The 21,363-nt window shown below is 45.6% G+C and overlaps 1 protein-coding gene across 2 annotated transcripts in view; it reads left to right on the plus strand.

Moving 5' to 3' along the window:
• The window catches only part of LOC126094448 (scoloptoxin SSD14-like), a 572,643-nt gene that overhangs the window by 307,738 nt on the left and 243,542 nt on the right, over positions 1–21,363 (plus strand). For both annotated transcript variants that reach the window (XM_049908841.1, XM_049908849.1), the window contains exon 2: positions 16,815–16,918. In XM_049908841.1, the coding sequence (XP_049764798.1) occupies positions 16,827–16,918 (92 nt within the window). In that variant the 5' untranslated portion in view covers positions 16,815–16,826. The remainder of the gene's footprint in view (positions 1–16,814; positions 16,919–21,363) is intronic.

Consider the following 21,363-nt stretch of genomic DNA (forward strand, 5'->3'; position numbering starts at 1 on the left):
GACCGGACCGCAGCGACGCACGGATGCACGCCAAGACCGTAGGATCCTACGCAGTGCCGTAGGGGACCGCACCGCCACTTCCCAGCAAATTAGGGACACTGTTGCTCCTGGGGTATCGGCGAGGACCATTCGCAACCGTCTCCATGAAGCTGGGCTACGGTCCCGCACACCGTTAGGCCGTCTTCCGCTCACGCCCCAACATCGTGCAGCCCGCCTCCAGTGGTGTCGCGACAGGCGTGAATGGAGGGACGAATGGAGACGTGTCGTCTTCAGCGATGAGAGTCGCTTCTGCCTTGGTGCCAATGATGGTCGTATGCGTGTTTGGCGCCGTGCAGGTGAGCGCCACAATCAGGACTGCATACGACCGAGGCACACAGGGCCAACACCCGGCATCATGGTGTGGGGAGCGATCTCCTATACTGGCCGTACACCACTGGTGATCGTCGAGGGGACACTGAATAGTGCACGGTACATCCAAACCGTCATCGAACCCATCGTTCTACCATTCCTAGACCGGCAAGGGAACTTGCTGTTCCAACAGGACAATGCACGTCCGCATGTATCCCGTGCCACCCAACGTGCTCTAGAAGGTGTAAGTCAACTACCCTGGCCAGCAAGATCTCCGGATCTGTCCCCCATTGAGCATGTTTGGGACTGGATGAAGCGTCGTCTCACGCGGTCTGCACGTCCAGCACGAACGCTGGTCCAACTGAGGCGCCAGGTGGAAATGGCATGGCAAGCCGTTCCACAGGACTACATCCAGCATCTCTACGATCGTCTCCATGGGAGAATAGCAGCCTGCATTGCTGCGAAAGGTGGATATACACTGTACTAGTGCCGACATTGTGCATGCTCTGTTGCATGTGTCTATGTGCCTGCGGTTCTGTCAGTGTGATCATGTGATGTATCTGACCCCAGGAATGTGTCAATAAAGTTTCCCCTTCCTGGGACAATGAATTCACGGTGTTCTTATTTCAATTTCCAGGAGTGTACTTCGCTTCGTACCGCAGTTTCAGGCGGGAGCCTAAAGTGCACGAAGTGCTTCGTCAGAATATCGTTATTCTAATGTTAATGTAATTTTTTATAAAACTGAGATCTGAAATAATGCTTGCTATTGAGTGTGGTTGGTTGATTTGGGGGAGGGGCCCAAACAGGGAGGTCATCACTCCCATCGGATTGGAGGAGGATGGGAAAGGAAGTCGGCCGTGCCCTTTCAAACGAACCATCCTTGCATTTTCCTGAAGCCATTTATGAAATCCCGAAAAACCTAAATCGGGATGCCCGGACACGGGTTTCAACAGTCCTCGCGAATGCGAGTCCAATGTGCTAACCACTGCGCCACCTCGCTCGGTCTGTTAAGAGTGCATTCAGCATGACAGACAATAAAATCTGAATTATACTCAAATACTAATAAATGTACCTATCAAATCTGGCGCGCTGGATCCTGTGTCGGCAACCGGCCGGGTGATCTTCCTACTAAACTGGCGCAATTTCCCACGGAACTGTTGTCTTCCTCTCACCCCCATCTCTTACGTCACGCATCATCTACTGTGATCTCAGCCAAAGCATGGAGTGAATCTTGGGAAGGAATCTTAATGGGTCCAAAGCCAGAAATAGCACAGCACTTCATGATTTTCGTACATACTGACAACCCACGCAGAATACGACGAAGTGAGTGCTAAAGAGTCTCACGAAACCTTCGTTCAGAAACAGAAAATCCATAAAGAATTGTAACAAAAAATCTCAAATGGTTGGCTTTGAGTTTTACCCACGAAGGATAGAATAATTGTGTAGGCTTCTGCGGCCAGTTAGTTGACATAAGTTTGAGTATGGTACCGCGTCAGAATGGAAGAAATTGCTATATACACTCATGCTCATAAAAAAACAGAACACCTTGAACGACTAGGATATGTACATTAGTATGTTCTGCAGAAACGATTAGTGTTCAAGTCACCTCGATTAAGCTTGTCCTGTTGCCTAGTAGGACCCTGATAACTGTCCCATCCGTGCTGCATTCATCTGGTTCTAAAATTCATCTGCGGTGGTTGGCATTGTCACAGCATACTGTGCCATCGTTTCACTATATCCCACACATTCTGGATTGGCCGCAAGTCCGGTGATCTGGCGGCCCAGGGAAAAAGGCAGCAACACGAGGTCGTGCATCGTGTTGCTGAAAAATGGCGTCTGGGGTGTTGTGGAGAAAGAGTATGGCTACGGGTCGCGGGATGTCGTTCACGTAGGTCACACTGGTCACAGTGCCTGGACATGCACCAGCTGTGATTTGTGGCTATACCCGATATCATCCCACACCATAAGGCCCTGAGTTGGCGCTGTATATCTTGTGCGAATGCAGTCAGTGTTCCTGTTCCCTCTACCTGCGGCGAACCAAAATGCTGCCATCACTTTCAGACACAGAACCTGGATTCGTCCGAAAACACTAGCTGATGCCATTCCTGCGCCCATTGACGTCATTCCATACACCACTGCCGTCTAGCATGTTTCTATACATTCATCAAAGTAGTAGTGGACGAAGCGCACGTAACCCACGCCCAATAAATGTGTACGACGTGTTACACTGTTCTGCTGTTGCGCCAGAGCTGAGGACGACGCAAATCCGCTCTGCAGCGCCATTACCATGAGGTGACGATCTTCTCGGGGGTGGTGTGGATGGTGCGACCTGACCCATCTCGTCCTGTTCTGTGGTCTTCTGTGAAGCGTTCTGCACACACCCGTGCGCTGCCGAAACACTTCGTCCCATACGAGCAAAAATTTCCCTAGTAGAGGCATCACACTCTCATGCCAATAATATCCCCTCTTTCAAAGTCACTGATTTGACGGTGAAATGAAATCTCGTGTGACTAGGGTCTCCCGACATCTGCGGGGCATCATGCACATCTCCTCAAGTCACACTGATCCCATTACCTTCGGTTTATTGCGACAAGAGCCGCAGGCACATCTTAGCGGTAGGTGGTGTTGCGCCGCGATATCGATGTTGCCCCTGACCTGCGGGCCTACCTGATTCAAATGCTAATCATTTCTGAAGAACATACTAATGTACACGTCCTGTGGATATGAACGTCCTACCTCTAGTTTTTCAAAATGTTCTGTTTTTTTCTGAACACGACTACTTTTCCCATCAGTAGGTCCAGGAATAGGACACTGTAACCATGGCCGAAACGTTGCTTTCTACATCATAGTTTTTACCATACTCAGAAAAATTTTATGTCATTAGGTGGATAGTAACTTCTTTAAAATTGCAAGATTTTATCTAATTGTTATATACATTTTTCCTTGACTTTGGTTGTTGTATCAAAGACAGAAAGTTATTTCACTATGTTGGATTTCGTGTTATATCACCTGTCGGATACTTTACAAGCATCTAGAAGTGCGTGTGTATCGACGAATAAGTAGTGCAGGTAGCAGTAAATTGGCTTTTTCTGCCTCGAAAATTGACACTTTGTCAATATCAATAGTTTTCAAGTGACCAGTAATAGGTCTTGGCAGTCCTTCCAGTGTGTCAAGAACCACTGGAACCACTTTCGTTGACTAGCACCAGTAGCTGTAGTTTCATTAACAAGTCAGAGTATCTGGCAAGTTTTTAAAGTCGTTTCTCGTCCATTCTACTATCACATGAAATGGCAACGTCGATGATCCACACTTTCTTTTTCTCCGTAATTTTGATGCCTGGTAGATGGCGTTTCAGCATTCAATTTGTCTGAAGCTGGAAGTTGTAACGGAACATATTAAAGGCATTACTGTACCGAAGTATGCGATACCCTCCAAATTCAACCAGTTTGAGTATTTATGATTATAGAAAAGTTATTGTGTATGTTAACAATGATTGCATAACACGTCTGCATAAACAGTCAACCCATTAAATTATACTGAGTAACTGACCCACACAAAAGTTTATATCACTTGATCACTGATACAGCAAATTTCATCATGTAAAAACACTAAGTTCATCTTAAATAATTAATATGAAGTACGAAAAATAGTGGCCAACTTAGGTATTTTGGATCTCCTTAAATAAAAATCACCCAGTGAAACCTATTTGTTCACTAGGAGCGTTTTCACTCAGTATTCACGAAATCAATCCTATTTTAGACGAAATCCAATGTAATTCTTAATAATTCATGTTATTTAGTTATTTATGCAAATTAGAGAAGTCAATTGACAAACTTCTAAAAAACGGCCTTTTTGTAACAAAGAATTATTCTGTCAAGTCAACAAATGTCTGTCATTTTAATAACATGTTAAATTATGTCACTCGATGCAAATTAATAACTTTTCTGCACAAATTATGATAACAGATGTACATGTGACTTATAAACTATATCTCTTTTTAGTAGTTCTTTGACAATGTTATAAATACGAGCAGCAAGAAGGGTCGAGAGGCAGTCGGGATGTCACTTTGGTAAAGTGTGTTTGTGTGTTATTGTTTGAGGTGGATAAACAATGCAAAGAACATGTAACGGAAGTACTACTTTGTGTAGGGTCATGGTCTTCGGTGGACAATGGAATTAAGATGGCCACCAGAGTAATAAATATTTGAAGTTTACATATTTGTTGGTTTCGCTCGTTCTTTATCATCAAAAGCACATAAAAAACACGGGACCTCATGTTTTTAACCCTAGACAACCAGATGTAGAGCCAGCATCAGCATCGAGAGACAGCAGCGATCCAGCAAGTAGCAGCGATTACTACAACACAATGCATTTTAATGGCGCCAACCTAACATCAAGTGCTAACAAGCTCTGTAAATGGGAGTGAAACAGTGCGATTATAGCAATTAGCAATATCTACGACCAGGCGACCATTACAAAGTCCGACAGTAATTTGGTGTGTTCGTTTTCGACAACTTCCTGGTATGTGGTCCCATCAGTTCCTTGCCACTGGCGGATAATTATTTTGGGATAAGTTCCAGTGGATCATTTGCATCACAGCATTGTCTCTCCGCTTGTAATCAGTTTGTCAGATTGTTTGCAACAGCCGGAGATACGGTCAATAGATTGTTCAGCTACTCTGCAGATTCTGCACTTTGTATCTTATGCTGATTTCTCCATTCTGGATTGTTCCTGTGCAGTAAAAATCAGTCCCTCATTTCCCTACTTTAGGGTTCGGTTGGTCAGTAAAGACCGGGTATCTTCCTTATCTATTTTGCCTTCGATCTTCTCAAACTACCAATGCAATGTTTTATTGTGCACGCTGTTAGGTCAGCATTAGAGAGCAGCTTTCCATTATTGATTCTTGGTTTGTTGTACCTTTAGAAGCCTTACGTTGTTGACTTAAGCTAATTGTGGCTATGTTTCACCTAGTCTTCTAATGCATGCTTCTCTCTTCAGTACTGTTTGCCTCTCTTGGAAGTGGCCTATATCGCCTGCTTTTCCCGGTAAGTACAGTTTGTCGACGTCATAGCAAGGATGGAGTGCGTGATGAATTTTCGCGAGTCATCTTATTTACCTGTCCAAATTACCCACCTATCTTAATCCAGTTCACGATGCCTGCAGTGTATGTAACGATAGTTTTTAATTCATCAGTCTTCTGACTGGTTCTGTTTGTCCTGCCACAAATTACTCTTGTGACAGGCTCTTCAGCTCAGAGCTCCACAAACCCTACGATCTCAATTATTTGTTGAATGTATCCCAGCCAGTGCTCTCCTGCAGTTTTTACCCTCTTCAGTTCCCTAAAGTACCATGTAAGTTATTATCTGATGTCTTCACACACGTCCAGTCACTCTCCTCTTTGTCAGTGTATTCATATGTTACTTACCCCATGTTCCTTTCTTTTCAGATATTCTGCATACATTGTCTTGATGGTATTGCCGCTATTCAGTTTGCTTTTTAAAACTTTTGTACCCTTTGAGTATACTCTTTCCTGACATCACTTTGCGTGTACATGCTTAGTTCTCCAACTGCAAAATGCCTAGATATGTGGAGACTTTTTCTGGTGGCACTTGATGACCCGTTCATTTGGCATATCGATGCCCTTACTATGAGTGATTTTGCCCTTCTTTAGCGCCAGCCGAATTCCATTCTAATGATTGACTGTATTCGTCATAGACTAGATTCAAATTTCAGATCGTCCGTATAGCTTCAGGTCATCCTTGTGCAGCACGTGGGATATTTTCTAAGTAGTTCTCTCTGCCTAAGAGATCAGGTTTGTTTCCTGTGAGTTGCTTGAGAGCAGGATGAAGGTGGTGATGGGAGGTGGGGCAATGATGCCTCCTGGAAATTCTCTCGATATTGACTAAGCCTTAACGCGTTTTTTCTCCAAATAGCTTTGACTACAGCTTTAGTGTTATATTAACCATAAAATTCACCAGTATCCTGACATACTGCCACTGTCATGATACGTAAACAGAAAGTTTCCGGAATGAAGTTTTCACTATGCAACGGAATGTCACTGATATGAAACTTTCTGGCAGAGCAAAACTTTGTAACGGATCGAGTCGCGAACTCAGGCCCATCGCCTTCCGCGGGCAATTTTTCTACCGAAAGGCAACGGTCTCGAGTTCCAGTCTCTGTCTGACACACAGTTTTGATCTGCCAGCAATTTTCAGACAGAGTTGTTTGTATGACCTGTTGTAGGTAACTAGAAAATAGATCACATAAATTAATAACCTCAACAAATATTAAAGAAAATGGTAAATTCTGGCTTAGAATAAGTCTTTAGTAGTTGCAAGTTAATATAGCAATAAAACGCAACATTTGCACTATCCTGTAAGACGAAATAGGCTGAAGGTCCTTTGCGATGGTTACGGTGATGAGTTCTCGATATCAACTCCAAAGTGAATAGCACAACCCGATTAATATGCTTAAGACCCCTGCAACTACTACGGGAAGAGTGCTTGGTCACACATACTGTTGCCTAAGAGGCGGCCATACGCTTAACTGCGAACTGTCAAGTGCGCATGATCAAGCACTTTGTGCAAGCATGATTGGCCATATATTGCGTACTTGGGCACCAGGACTAGAACCGCAAAAGCTGCTTGATGCCTAACAGATTTTCCGTCATGCAGGCTTCTGCAAGTATACCAAAGTACGTACGTTAAGATGTGTGTACCGACAACGTGCAGATTTGCACAACTTGAGTAAAAGAACTGGTCAATTGACACGATACGTTCTGAGACATAAAAAAATCGCCAGTTTTGTAATGAAGGAAAGAGTGTGTGTGTGTGTGGGGGGGGGGGGGAGGGAGGGAGGGGGGGTGCTGTACAGATTGAACTAGGAATGACTACAGTAGTCAGGTTAAAATGAATGTAGATTCTAGTAGCTTTGCGAAAATGAAGATGCTTGCACAGGATAGACTAGTGTGCAGAGATGCATCAAACTAGTTTCCTGACTAGAAACTAAGAGTACTACAGCTACCACTACTACTAAAAGCATATCTGCAAAAAGGACAGTTATCAAGACACTGCAATTGGGAGATCGTCATTGCCAGAAACGGTCAAGGACTAGACATTGAACCTTGTAGAAGAACGTCAGACTGGTTTAATTTGAGAGTGCTTGTTTCTATGTCGTATGTATGAAACGCTATACAGCTACATACCACGAACGTACTGTGTCTTAAGTAATATTGTAACTTCAGATTGGGATATTAAACACAAAAAACCCTACCTAAATCACAAAATAATCCCACTGGGGAAAAAAGTTTGATTCTAATGGTTCCTCTGTCGCTGTGAATACGACCTATTTGAAATTCAGATGCTCGGCGTGAGTGTTCATCGGAGGTGAGGGTATCATCTGGAGCGCCCCAGGGAAGTGTGGTAGGTCCATTGTTGTTTTCTATCTACATAAATGATATTTTTGATAGGGTGGATAATAATGTGCGGTTGTTTGCTGATGATGCTGTGGTCCATGGGAAGGTGTCGTCGTTGAGTGACTGTAGGAGGATACAAGATGACTTGGACAGGATTTGTGATTGGTGTAAAGAATCGCAGCTAACTATAAATATAGATAAATGTAAATTAATGCAGATGAATAGGAAAAAGAATCCTGTAATGTACTCCATTAGTAGTGTATCGCTTGACAGTCACGTCGATTAAATATTTGGGCATAACACTGCAGAGCGATATGAAGTGGGACAAGCATGTAATGGCAGTTGCGGGGAAGGCGGATAGTAGTCTTCGGTTCATTGGTAGAATTTTGAGAAATGTGGTTCATCTGTAAAGGAGACCGCATATAAAACACTAATACGACCCATTCTTGAGTACTGCTCGAGCGTTTGGGATCCCTATCAGGTCGGATTGAGGGAGGACATAGAAGCAATTCAGAGGAGGGCTGCTAGATTTGTTACTGGTAGGTTTGATCGTCATGAGTGTTACGGAAATCCTTCAGGAACTCGGGTGGGAGTCTCTGGAGGAAAGGTGTTTTTTTCGTGAATCGCTACTGAGGAAATTTAGAGAACCAGCATTTGAGGCTGACTGCAGTACAATTTTACTGCCGCCAACTTATATTTCGAGGAAAGACCACAAAGATCAGAGAGATCAGGGATCGTACAGAGGCATATAGGCAGTCACTTTTCCCTCGTTCTGTTTGGGAGTGGAACAGGGAGAGATGATGATAGTTGTGGTACGAGGTACTCTCCGCCACGCACCGTATGGTGGATTGCGGAGTATGTATGTAGATGTAGATTTTTTAATCCCACATTCATCAAGCAACACCCCCTCAGGGGGTCCACAACTCTTTTGTGGATACGTGCGTAGCAAGCACGGTACCCTGTGCTAATGTGGCCCTCCTTCCTTCCCGGGCTGCATACTTTCCTTTTCCGCATCCTTCCCCATCCTCCATCTTCGCCCCCCCTCACCTCCGCCTCTTTCCTTCCCTTTCTCTCCCTCTGGGAGTATGTTTTGTGCCTATGTCCGGAGACGGACGCTCGAAAATGTAACACATTCTTCGCTTTCTCTGCTTGCAAGTCTTTGTCCTTCCTTTGTCCTTCTCTTTTCATTACCTCTTCTCTTTACCCTTTCTCCACTGCGGCGTTTGAGACCCCTCCTCTTTCCTTTCCCTTTCTTTGTTTTTCCCTTTCTCTTCTATCCTCCCTGTGTGGATCTGAAGGCCGACCCACGCATTTCCATGCGTAGCCGGTGACGGGGTAACGCGTAATTCCCCGCCCCGGGTAGACAGGTAGGACACGTACGTACCCCCTGGTAACAGCCAGGCCCAGGGAGGGGTAATTACCCGAGCTGATACCTTCCAAAAGTGCCAATTGGTCCCTCCGTCCATTTCTCAGGAGGTGTGACCTGCGGTGTGAACAACCACCTAAGGCGGGAGTGCCCTTAGAGAGGTCCCCCACAAGGGAGGAGCGCGCCATCGGAGACGCTGGTAATCATTGGGGATACTTCCGCAATGGTTTCCTCATCTTCTACTATGTCTGCTCACAAGCGCAAGTTCAATGAGTCTCAGCCACAGACAGTTCTTCCATCGTTGCCACAGTTCTTTGTTGTTTCTCGGTCTGACGAAGGTCACGACTTCTCCACGGTCAACCCTTTCATTGTTCAGAAAGGTGTCGACGCAATTGCAGATCCTGTAAAGTCTTGTTCCAGATTACGAAATGGCACCTTGTTGTTAGAAACAGTCAGTGCCCTCCAGGCCCAAAAATTGCTGCTTACTTCACTGCTACACACCTTCCCTGTCAGGGTGGAAGCGCACCGCACTTTAAATTCCTCACGTGGGGTCTTTTGTACACGCTTCCTCGACGGATTGTCCGACGAGGAAATTCAACACTACCTGTCTGACCAGGGCGTAACGGCTGTTCATAGTCATGGAAAGGGTTGACAAGAACATCGTTCCAACCCGTACTGTCTTCTTGACATTTGACAGAGTTCAACTCCCATCGAACATCAAAGAGGGCTATGAGAATTTCTGTTCGCCCTTACATCCCAAACCCTATGCATTGCTATCGGTGTCAGCGGTTCAATCATACCAGCCAGTCCTGTTCCAATCCGGCCAAATGCGTTACGTGTGGCAAGGATGCCCATGAGGGTGCTTGTCCACCTCCATCCCCTCATTGCATCAACTGTATGGGTGACCACGCTGCTTCCTCTCGAAGATTGCCACACTTTTCAAGACGAAAAGCTCATTCAGGAAATCAGAGTGAAGGAAAAGGTATCGACCTTTGCTGCTCGAAAATTATTCGCCAGTCGAAAGCTCACTGTGCCTCAGACAGGTAAATACAGCACTGCAGCACTGTCCTTGCCTCTCCTCAGCCAACCAAGGAGGCGGCCACGCAGACTTCTGATCTCACCTTTAGTGTCACAGTCGTCAGATCGGCCAGTGCAAAGATTGTCCGTTCAACCTTCCCACTTTTGCCTGCTCACTCTAAGGCTCACCCTTCATCGGGTTGTACTAAATCTCGAGCCCAAAAGTCAGACACCCGGACTTCCAAACAAGAGCCTACACGTGAAGATTTTTTACGTACCCCAAATTCACAACCATCAGTTCCTCCTTCATCTAAACTCCCTGTTTCCAAGAAGGCTAATAAGAAACCCAGTTCCTCTCCTTCTCCACCACGGCGTGTCTCATCTACAGCATCACCTGGCGGTAGCCACCCTCGGTCGTCTTCTGTGTCGCCGAGGCGCACTGCTGGCTGCCGACCAACTGGCCGATCGCTGGTGGCAGGAGCTGCTCCTGAACAACCTATGAATCAGGATCTTCTGCCTTCGGCTGACTGCCGTTCCACGCTGTCAGTCGCAAGCTCAGAGATGTCGTTGAGTTGAGAGCAACCTTGGTCACATTCTTCCATTTTCTGTCCACCCTACGTCCATTATACATTGGAATATACGCGGCATTCGAGCCAATCGGGATGAATTGTCGACCTCTTAGGATGCTACTCGCCGGTCATCTTCTGTCTTCAGCTGTGTTCTCACGACCGCTTTGTTTTCCCCAATTTTCAGTCAGTCCGATTTGATCTCCCCTCTGTTGAAGGCACTCCAGCACATGGAGGACTTATGATTCTTCTCCATGATACTCTCCATTATCACCCAATCCCCTTAACCACTTCCTTCCAAGCTGTCGCTGTCCATCTTTCCCTTTCTGGATACACCTTCTCTCTTTTTACTGTGTACATTCCATCGTCCACACCAACGGCACGAGCTGATCTCCCTCATCTTCTTGGTCAGCTTCCACCCCCTATTTGCTGGTTGGGGACTTCAATGCCCACCACCCGCTTTAAGGATCTCCACATCCTTGTCCGCGTGGCTCACTATTGATAGACGTCGTCCACCATGCGGAACTTGTTTGCCTCAACGCTGGCGACCTTACATTTTTGTCTACCTCCACGACAAATTTCAATTGGAGCTTTCGGTCGGTACTGTTCCGCTAGCTCGGCGCTTCGAATGGTTCGCCCTTGCTGGTACACACTCGAGTGACCACTTTCCAGGTGTCCTTCGATTGCAGCCACACCTGCCATATATGCGCCCGCGACACTGGAAGTTCGCCCAAGCCGATTGGACGCTTTTTTCGTCTCTAGCAACATTCGATGACCGTCACTTTCCTAGCGTCGACGATGAGGTCACTCATATTACAGACGTTATTCTTACAGCTACGGAACGTTCAATAACTTGCACCTCCGAATTGCCCCGGCGCCCCCCAGTTCCTTGGTGGAACGAGGCAATCCGTGACGCAATACGTGAGCGGCGACGTGCTGTTCGCGTTTTCAGAAACCATTCTACATTGGCCAACTGTATCCGCTATAGGCAGTTCCGTGCGCGGTGCCGTCGCGTCATCCGCGATAGCAAGAGGGAAGCTGGGACTTCTTTACTAGCTCATTTAACACCTTGACTCCCTCCTCGGAAGTTTGGAGTCGGATTCGACGGTTATCAGGCGCGCCTAGTTTCTCCCCGGTCTCTGGGCTCACTGTCGCGCATGATACATTAGTGGACCCCGTCGCAATTTCTAACTCATTGGGTCAACACTTTGCTGAGATTTCGAGCTCTTCAAATTACCCGCCAACGTTTCTCCCGAAGAAACGCGCTGCGGAAATGCAACCTCTTGCCTTCTCCTATCAAAATCGCGAAAGCTACAACACTGTTTTCTCCATGCGGGAACTCCAACATGCACTCTCTTCTTCTCGCTATTCCGCCCCAGGACCGGATGGTATCCACATCCAAATGTTGCTGCAGTTACCATACCATAGTCTACGTTACCTCCTTCACCTTTATGGTCGAATTTGGACAGACTGTGCTTTCCCCAGACGGTGGCGAGAAGCTATCGTTGTTCCTGTTCCGAAACCTGGAAAGGACAAACATCTCCCCTCTAGCTATCGCCCCATTTCTCTCACGAGTAGTGTATGTAAGGTTTTGGAGCGTCTGGTGAATTGCCGTTTAGCCTGGTGGCTGCAGGGGCGGTTTCCGAAAGCATCGTTCTGCAGTTGACCATCTTGTTTCTCTCTCCACTTATATCATGAACAATTTTCTCCGGAAACGCCAAACAGTACCAATATTTTTTGATCTGGAGAGAGCATAAGATACCTGTGGAGGACAGGCATCCTCCGCACACAGTTGTCTTGGGGCTTTCGAGGTCGGCTGCCCCATTTTCTTCGCGAATTTATGGCAGAGCGCACATTTAGAGTGCGGGTGAACACTACTCTCTCCCGTACTTTCTCCCAAGAAAACGAGGTACCTCAGGGCTCTGTGCTAAGTGTTGTACTGTTTGCCATTGCTATAAATCCCATTATGGATTGTCTCCTTCCTGATGTCTCGGGCTGCCTCTTTGTGGACGATTTTGCGATCTACTACAGCTCTCAACGGACCAGCCTTCTTGAACGACGTCTTCAAGGATGTCTCCATCGCCTCCACTCTTGGAGCATCGAAACAGGCTTCCGCTTTTCTCCCAGTAAGACCGTTTGTGTTAATTTTTGGCGTCGTACGGAGTTTCTTCCACCTTCCTTACATCTAGGACCTGTCAACCTTCCGTTTTCGGACGTCGCTAAATTCTTGGGTCTTATGTTTGACAGAAAACTGTGCTGGTCCTCCCACGTTCGCTATCTTTCGGCTCGCTGTCTGCGATCCCTCAACACCCTCCGTGTCCTGAATGGAACCTCCTGGGGAGCGGACCGAGTGGTCCTTCTCCGCCTCTATCGCGCCTTAGTGCGATCGAAATTGGACTATGGAAGCATAGTTTACTCCTCTGCTCGACCGTCTATTCTTCGTCGTCTCGACTCTATCCACCACCGTGGATTACGTTTAGTGTCTGGAGCTTTTTACACCAGCCCTGTGGAAAGCCTTTATGCTGAGACTGCTGAACCTGTCCAATCGGCGAGCTGTCCTTCTGAGTCGTTATGCTAGCCATCTGTCTCCATGCCTGCAAATCCGGCCCATGACAGTTTTTTCGACGCCTCCTCGGATTTAGGGTATGCAGGCCGCCCTTCCTTCCCACTACCACCTGGAGTCCGCTTCCGTCAACTGCTCCATTCTCTTTCCTTCCGCTTTCCTAAAACTTTCTTGACAACCTGGGGTACAGCACCGCCTTGGCTCTGTCCCCGGACCTACCTGCTCTGTGACCTTTGTCAGTTTCCCAAGGATGGTATCCCTTCACTTGTTTGTCGTCGGGCATTTGCTGCTCTATGCGCACAAATGAAGGATACCACATTTATTTACACTGATGGCTCGAAAACATAGTTAGGTGTTGGGAGTGCCTATGTTGTTGGCGACACCCCAAATCGATTTCGGCTTCCCGACCAGTGTTCCGTTTATACTGCAGAGCTTTACGCTGTTCTCCAGGCTGTCCAATACATCCGTCGCCATAAGCGGATACAGTATGTTATCTGTTCAGATTCTCTCAGCTCTCTCCTCAGTCTCCAAGCTCTCTACCCTGTCCACCCTCTGGTCCATCAGATTCAGGACTGCCTCCACTTGCTCCACTTGGGGGGCGTCTCTGTGGCGTTCCTCTGGATCCCAGGACACGTTGGTATCTGTGGAAATGAGGCGGCCGATATAGCGGCCAAGGCAGCAGTCTCTCTTCTTCGACCAGCTTTTCACATGATTCCCTTTGCCGATCTACTGAGTGTTTTATGTCGTCGTGTTGCTTTTTTATGGTACGCACATTGGTCGACACTTCCCAATAATAAATTGCGGGATGTGAAAGCTCTTCCCTCTGCTTGGACCTCTTCCTCCCGAACGCGTCGTCGGGAGGAGGTAATTTTAACTAGATAGGGCACTGTCTTTTTAGCCATCGACATCTTTTAAATGGCGATTCTTCCCCACACAGTCCCCACTGCTCTCAGCTGTGGACGGTAAGACACCTTTTACTTGAGTGCCCCTATTTTACTCCGTTACGCGCCCGTCTTCAGCTGTCGCCTGATATATCTTCCATTTTAGCAGATTACACGCGCTCAGCCGAACGCGTTCTCATGTTTATTAGTGCCAGTGAGATGTCAGTCATTTGAAGCTCTTTTTGGGGACAACCAACCCCCTTCTATAGTGGTTTTTAAAGCTTTCTTTCTGGTTTTAGTTTCTCCAATTTTTTGAGTTTTGTTGCCATTGCTGCTGGTTTCCAGTTTCCTTTACCTTTTCCTACGTCACAGACCGGGCGCTAATGACCGTAGCAGTTTTTCGCCCTAAAACCATAACAAAATAAAAAAATAAGTCAAGTAACGCAGTTACTCTGTTTCTGCTCTAGTTTGTACAGCGTTGTGTAAGAGGCGACTATTGGGAGGACGTAAGTAGTGTTGGTCCTGTGTCAGAAAGCACACTCTCAGTTCGCTCCTTGCCATTTTTCTTCGGAAGGATGGTAGTGACCCGTGGTCGGTGGTAGGCACAAAGAAATATGATTCAGAATTAGTTATTTAGCTCTGTAAAAATATATGTAGCGTCTTGACTCGTGGTTGGCATCGTCTGTCAATGCCCACTGAGGAATCACGTTCGTAACCGGCCGTCAGCCAGGTCAAGGCAGGTCACATCCGTTCCAGACGGCTGCTGCACTGGCGGTTCGCCGCCTGCGGTGGTCCCGGCAATGGCTGTACCGTGACGCCGCGGCATTGAGTGAAGACGGCGCGTGTACTGAACTCACACACACAGACTTGGGAGGTCCTCTGCCGCCCCCCTCCCGCTCACCACCCTTCTTCTTCACCATCATCTGTCGGACCGCTATGATAGTTGCAGCGTAACCGAGAAGTTTGATGATATTGGCCGGCCGTCCAGGTAGGCCCTATTCAGTCCGTCAGAATCTCAGGAACGCTGGTGTCATGATGATGGTGGGACGAAAAGACCTCCAGGCCCTCCCATCTGCGTCAGACTGTGGTGTTGAACTTTGCGACTGGTGATAAAGGCAATATAGCCATCTCTCCCAGTATTGGCTGTTGTCCGTAGTACGCAGTGAATCTACAACAGACTTGCGCCAGGTGACACTTCACTGCAGTCAGGGAATCAAGTGTGAATATCATGGACGCCACCGATCCGTTTGGCCGACTGCCTTACGACCTGAACTACTGGGGTATTTTATGGAGCAAGGTAGTGGCTAATGTTCACCCGATGTCATTCGTCATGGCCACTTTGGGCTTGCTATTACGAAGATATCAGCGGTTTTCTTTGTACCGTGCTTGCTTAACGAGCTTGTTATAGCATAGGACTGGCTTTAACAAACTCTTGGTACTGCTTTTTGCATTCGCCTTGGTCTTTCTGTCGTCCGTAACGAAGGTGACGGACATTATTCGGCTGCTCTGACCCACTACATTCTGCTCAAGTCTGCTGCCTGGCTCGCGAGAAACGCCGATGTTGTGTTTTGCACTGATCCAATCTCGGTGGCGAAATGTCTTCATTGTGGTCGCCTCATGTCGACATTGCCATAATGTAGCCGGATAATTTTGCTCTTGGATTTTGAAAAATTTACCTGTTTTACTGCTCTCTACAAGTTTGGCGTTGTAATCTCACCCTCCCATACATCACTATTAAATTTCTTTGTTTCTGCAAAAGTTTTGAAAGCTTAGAGAGGCGTAAGATATACAAAAGAAAAACATTTTACTTAATTTTCTCTTGTTGCTGGCTGCAGTTCTCGCATCTAGGGGTACATTCTTGAGGCTGAAATTTTGATTTTTGGATTCCTGTTGAACTGAATAATTGATGAAATTCCTTATTGCTATGACTTTCTTTTTTCTCCCATTCTTCTATATCACACTGACTCCACAATCACATTGTTATTGACAAAACTGAAAAATGAGTTTCCATCGGAGGCACGACAACTACTACTTACATTCTGTGTTATTCGCAATAACCCAAAGAGTTTACAAAACAAGAGAGTTCATAAACTTTCTTTACAAAAAAGAATCTTGAGCAAGTTACATCATTATTTTGTAAATGAATCCAGAAATAAATTTAATTATTAGTGTTAGATTGTGGAAGTAATAATATTAATTTTAAATATGCCAAATATTTCGTTACTTGAAACATTTTTTGGGAAAACTTATTTTAGCTGTGTCGATTGTAAAAAAAATGTTTTGTACATTTTAGCATGAAATAAAATACATTGTGTAAAAAATCTAATGAAATTCTTTTAGTTAAACAGCTGAGATAATTTTCACCTCTGCAAGATTCAAAATACTTTTTGGTATCGCCTACTTCTATTAGAGAAAAGGTAATGTCAGAGGCAGGTGTCCCATTACAGTGTGCAACAGTTAAGTGACTCCCCACTTTTGCTTATACCCTTCTTGTGTAAAGATCTCTGTTCTGTATCTCCTTTATTCATTTCAGCGAATGTCTTGCTAGTTCGTATAACTGACTTTCCACTCGTCACCAACTTAAACTTAACGAGTGCTCTGTGGCTTATGACACAGATGACGACAAACGCTTAACTCGCTTTTGTCTTTTCGTGTTGCAGCCACACAGAGAGATGGCAGTCAGAGACGACGAACTCCAAGAGCAGCAGTCTCCGCTGAACAGTGAAGCGCCGCTCACCAAGCCGTGGCGCTGCCTCGACAAGGGGTGAGTAGCGGTGGCAACGCCACTTGGTCAGTGGGGGCAATTCGTCTCACCTACTGCCGATGCATACGTGTGTGTGTGTTGGTTACCTACTTGAAGAGTTGGTGGACTTTGGGGAGTGTCAAACTCAACAACCACCACGTTTTGCCCTTCAAGTATGTGATGCTTTCATCCCCTGTTAAGACATCCCTTATTAAGTACTACTAACCAAGCACTTTTCGTTGAGGTCTAATGGAGAATGTCGACAGGAATTAGCAGTGGTGAAGAAGTTAAACTATGTAAGTTCCACACTGTGTTTCTACATGAAATTTAGCCCTACTTTACCTCCCACTCTATAAAACGTTTACATATTACCAAAACTATGTACCCAAAAACTGTTATTCAACTTAAACTCGTATACTAGCCTTTGACTAAGCAGAACCTAATTTGAATTGAACTGGTCTGAATATGACTAATATTTATATTAAATGTGCAGCTGAAGTAAAACAATTATCTCGATCTAATAAAAATTTCATTTACCTCATATCTTGACAACATTGTTGCAAAATTTCTCAGAAACAAATAGCAATCAGGCATTGGCTAATCTAGATTTGTATTTTTAAATAAAATTTCCAAACGATATTCTATATGCTGCGTACTGTATGCTGCGTACTGTATGCTGCGTACTGTATGCTGCGTACTGTATGCTGCGTACTGTATGCTGCGTACTGTATGCTGCGTACTGTATGCTGCGTACTGTATGCTGCGTACTGTATGCTGCGTACTGTATGCTGCGTACTGTATGCTGCGTACTGTATGCTGCGTACTGTATGCTGCGTACTGTATGCTGCGTACTGTATGCTGCGTACTGTATGCTGCGTACTGTATGCTGCGTACTGTATGCTGCGTACTGTATGCTGCGTACTGTATGCTGCGTACTGTATGCTGCGTACTGTATGCTGCGTACTGTATCTTCATCTACATCTACATTTATACTCCGCAAGCCAACCAACGGTGTGTGGCGGAGGGCACTTTACGTGCCACTGTCATTACCTCCCTTTCCTGTTCAAGTCGCGTATGGTTCGCAGGAAGAACAACTGTCTGAAAGCCTCAGTGCGTGCTCTAATCTCCCTAATTTTACATTCATGATCTCCTCGGGAGGTATAAGTAGGGGGAAGCAATTTATTCGATAGCTCATCCAGAAACGCACTCTCTTGAAACCTGACGAGCAAGCTACACCGCGATGCAGAGCGTCTCTCTTGCAGAGTCTGCCACTTGAGTTTGTTGAACATCTCCGTAACGCTGTCATGGTTACCAAATAACCCTGTGATGAAACGCGCTGCTCTTCTTTGGATCTTCTCTATCTCCTCCGTCAACCTGATCTGGTATGGATCCCACACTGATGAGCAATACTCAAGTATAGGTCGAACGAGTGTTTCGTAAGCCACCTCCTTTGTTGATGGACTACATTTTCTAAGGACTCTCCCAATGAATCTCAAACTGGTACCCGCCTTACCAACAATTAATTTTATATGATCATTCCACTTCAAATCGTTCCGCACGCATACGCCCAGATATTTTACAGAAGTAACTGCTACCAGTGTTTGTTCCACTATCATATAATCAAGGATCCTTCTTTCTGTGTATTCGCAATACATTACATTTGTCTGTTAAGGGTCAGTTGCCACTCCCTGCACCAAGTGCCTATCTGCTGCAGATCTTCCTGCATTTCGCTACAATTTTCTAATGCTGCAACTTCTCTGTATACTACAGCATCATCCGCAAAAAGCCGCATGGAACTTCCGACACTATCTACTAGGTCATTTATATATATTGTGAAAAGCAATGGTCCCATAACACTCCCCTGTGGCACGCCAGAGGTTACTTTAACGTCTGTAGACGTCTCTCCATTGATAACAACATGCTGTGTTCTGTTTGCTAAAAACTCTTCAATCCAGCCACCCAGCTGGTCTGATATTCCGTAGGCTCTTATTTTGTTTATCAGGTGACAGTGCGGAACTGTATCGAACGCCTTCCGGAAGTCAAGAAAAATAGCATCTACCTGGGAGCCTGTATCTAATATTTTCTGGGTCTCATGAACAAATAAAGCGAGTTGGGTCTCACACGATCGCTGTTTCCAGAATCCATGTTGATTCCTACATAGTAGATTCTGGGTTTCCAAAAACATGATACTCGAGCAAAAAACATGTTCTAAAATTCTACAACAGATCGACGTCAGAGATATAGGTCTATAGTTTTGCGCATCTGCTCGACGACCCTTCTTGAAGACTGGGACTACCTGTGCTCTTTTCCAATCATTTGGAACCTTCCGTTCCTCTAGAGACTTGTGGTACACAGCTGTTAGAAGGGGGGCAAGTTCTTTCGCGTACTCTGTGTAGAATCGAATTGGTATCCCATCAGGTCCAATGGACTTTCCTCTGTTTAGTGATTCCAGTTGCTTTTCTATTCCTTCTTTTCTATTCCTATATGCTGCGTACTATATGCTGCGTACTATAATGATAAACCACCTTTAGAGAGATGGGGAGTGTAACTGTTTCTATGAAATGATATTCAGAGACTACAATTTTAAAATGAAGTATGTGTTCAAAAAGACAAAGTAAACGTTCATGTGATTTTCACATCATCAGGTGCCTCAGCAATATTATGCTTAACAAGAACAATGGTTTAAAAAGGGTAAAACGTTAACAGAATTTCTATAAAAGCCAAACAGTCTAATAGTTAATGTCAAAGCATGACTCAGGGGAGTGAGGTAGTCTCTCTCTCGGCTCAGCCAGTGGACAAAGCTGACAACCATTCCGACAAACAGTGCTGCAGTCTTACCTTAAACTCCTTCTGTAAAATAAATACCGTTATTCAGAATTTAGATTAGTCTCGCCTTTCAATATATATGTCATAATCATCCTTGCTGTCCCTTACAATAAATCTATCTTCATCTAACATACAATCACAAGTCAACACAGCACTACTAAATACGTCCATCGCCTACCATACTTAAACTAAGAATGTACCAGACTGTCCAAAGGCAAAGATTGTGCCACAAGAACACCAAAGATTAATAGTAACGTAACTTGCTCTCCCTATGACTTGCACATCGATGACTTACAAAAATCAAAATGACATTCCCACCCTAAAACGGCTCTCCTGCAAGGCAGTCACATTATACAGTGCACAAAATTTTCTTTTCTTAAATTGGTGGATTGGCTCTCTAAACCTGAATCGGTAGAAGTCTGAAAGATTGAACTAGTATACTTGGAGTCTCGAACACCGACGTAAGGCTTGTTCTGTGCACCTGTGTGACGCGTTCTCAGTCAACGACAATTCAGTATGAAACTTCATGGCAGATTAAAACTGTGTGCCCGACCGAGACTCAAACTCGGGACCTTTGCCTTTCGCGGGCAATTGCTCTACCAACTGAGCTACCAAAGCACGACTCACGCCCGGTCTTCACAGCTTTACTTCTGCCAGTATCTCGTCTCCTACCTTCCAAACTTTACAGAAGCTCTCCTGCGAACCTTGCAGAACTAGCACTCCTGAAAGAAAGGATACTGCGGAGACATGGCTTAGCCACAACCTGGGGATGTTTCCAGAATGAGATTTTTCACTCTGCAGCAAAGTGTGCGCTGATATGAAACTTCCTGGCAGATTAAAACTGTTCAGTTTTAATCTGCCAGGAAGTTTCATATCAGCGCACACTCCGCTGCAGAGTGAAAATCTCATTCTGGAAACAATACAGTATGTTCCGAGCGCTCTACTGTGAATGTCGTGGCAAATTCAAGCAACAGATTTGATCGTAGCGTTAGTGAAATTTACTCCGTTTGTTGGGTGCTGTCATCGCTGATGGTGGTGGCAAACGATAAATTCTATACGAAGAAACGACACACACAAGTTTCAGGGTATGCGCTCATTCCCAGCGTAAAGCATGCTGATGCGCGTACAGCAACACTGCAATCCACGTCCGTGACTCGACCGGCGCGAAACTCCGTCGTTCGTGAACCGGACTACAGTAATTTGTTACTTGGCAATCGGACAACTTAGTCAACACACAGAGGTTTCCAACCTGGGGTAATTACCCCCAGAGAGATAAAATGAAATTTTTAGGGAGGTAAAACAGAAATAAATTATCAAGTCAATATCACTACCTCGTTAGAGTAATAATTTATAGATAGGTAACTAATTCTGAACTTGCCAAATATTAACGCATGACGTGACACGGTGCGGGCCAGAGCGAGTGTATTAATGACATTATCTGAAATTTGTGTGCAGTCTGCGATGCCAACTAGCCTCAACCGGCACTTGGTTGGTGTGGCTCTGCCGAGTTACCAACTTGCTCTTGCGCTTTCTCACTCTCGCTCTCTCGCTCTCTCGCTCTCGCGGGTTCAAGCTTGTTCAATCGACGAAATTTAGGTTGAGAAGGATGATAACAGGAATCTGTCGTATGCAATATTGTT

The sequence above is a fragment of the Schistocerca cancellata genome, chromosome 1 (genome assembly GCF_023864275.1).
Source record: "Schistocerca cancellata isolate TAMUIC-IGC-003103 chromosome 1, iqSchCanc2.1, whole genome shotgun sequence".
In the NCBI taxonomy this organism is placed as follows: domain Eukaryota; kingdom Metazoa; phylum Arthropoda; class Insecta; order Orthoptera; family Acrididae; genus Schistocerca; species Schistocerca cancellata.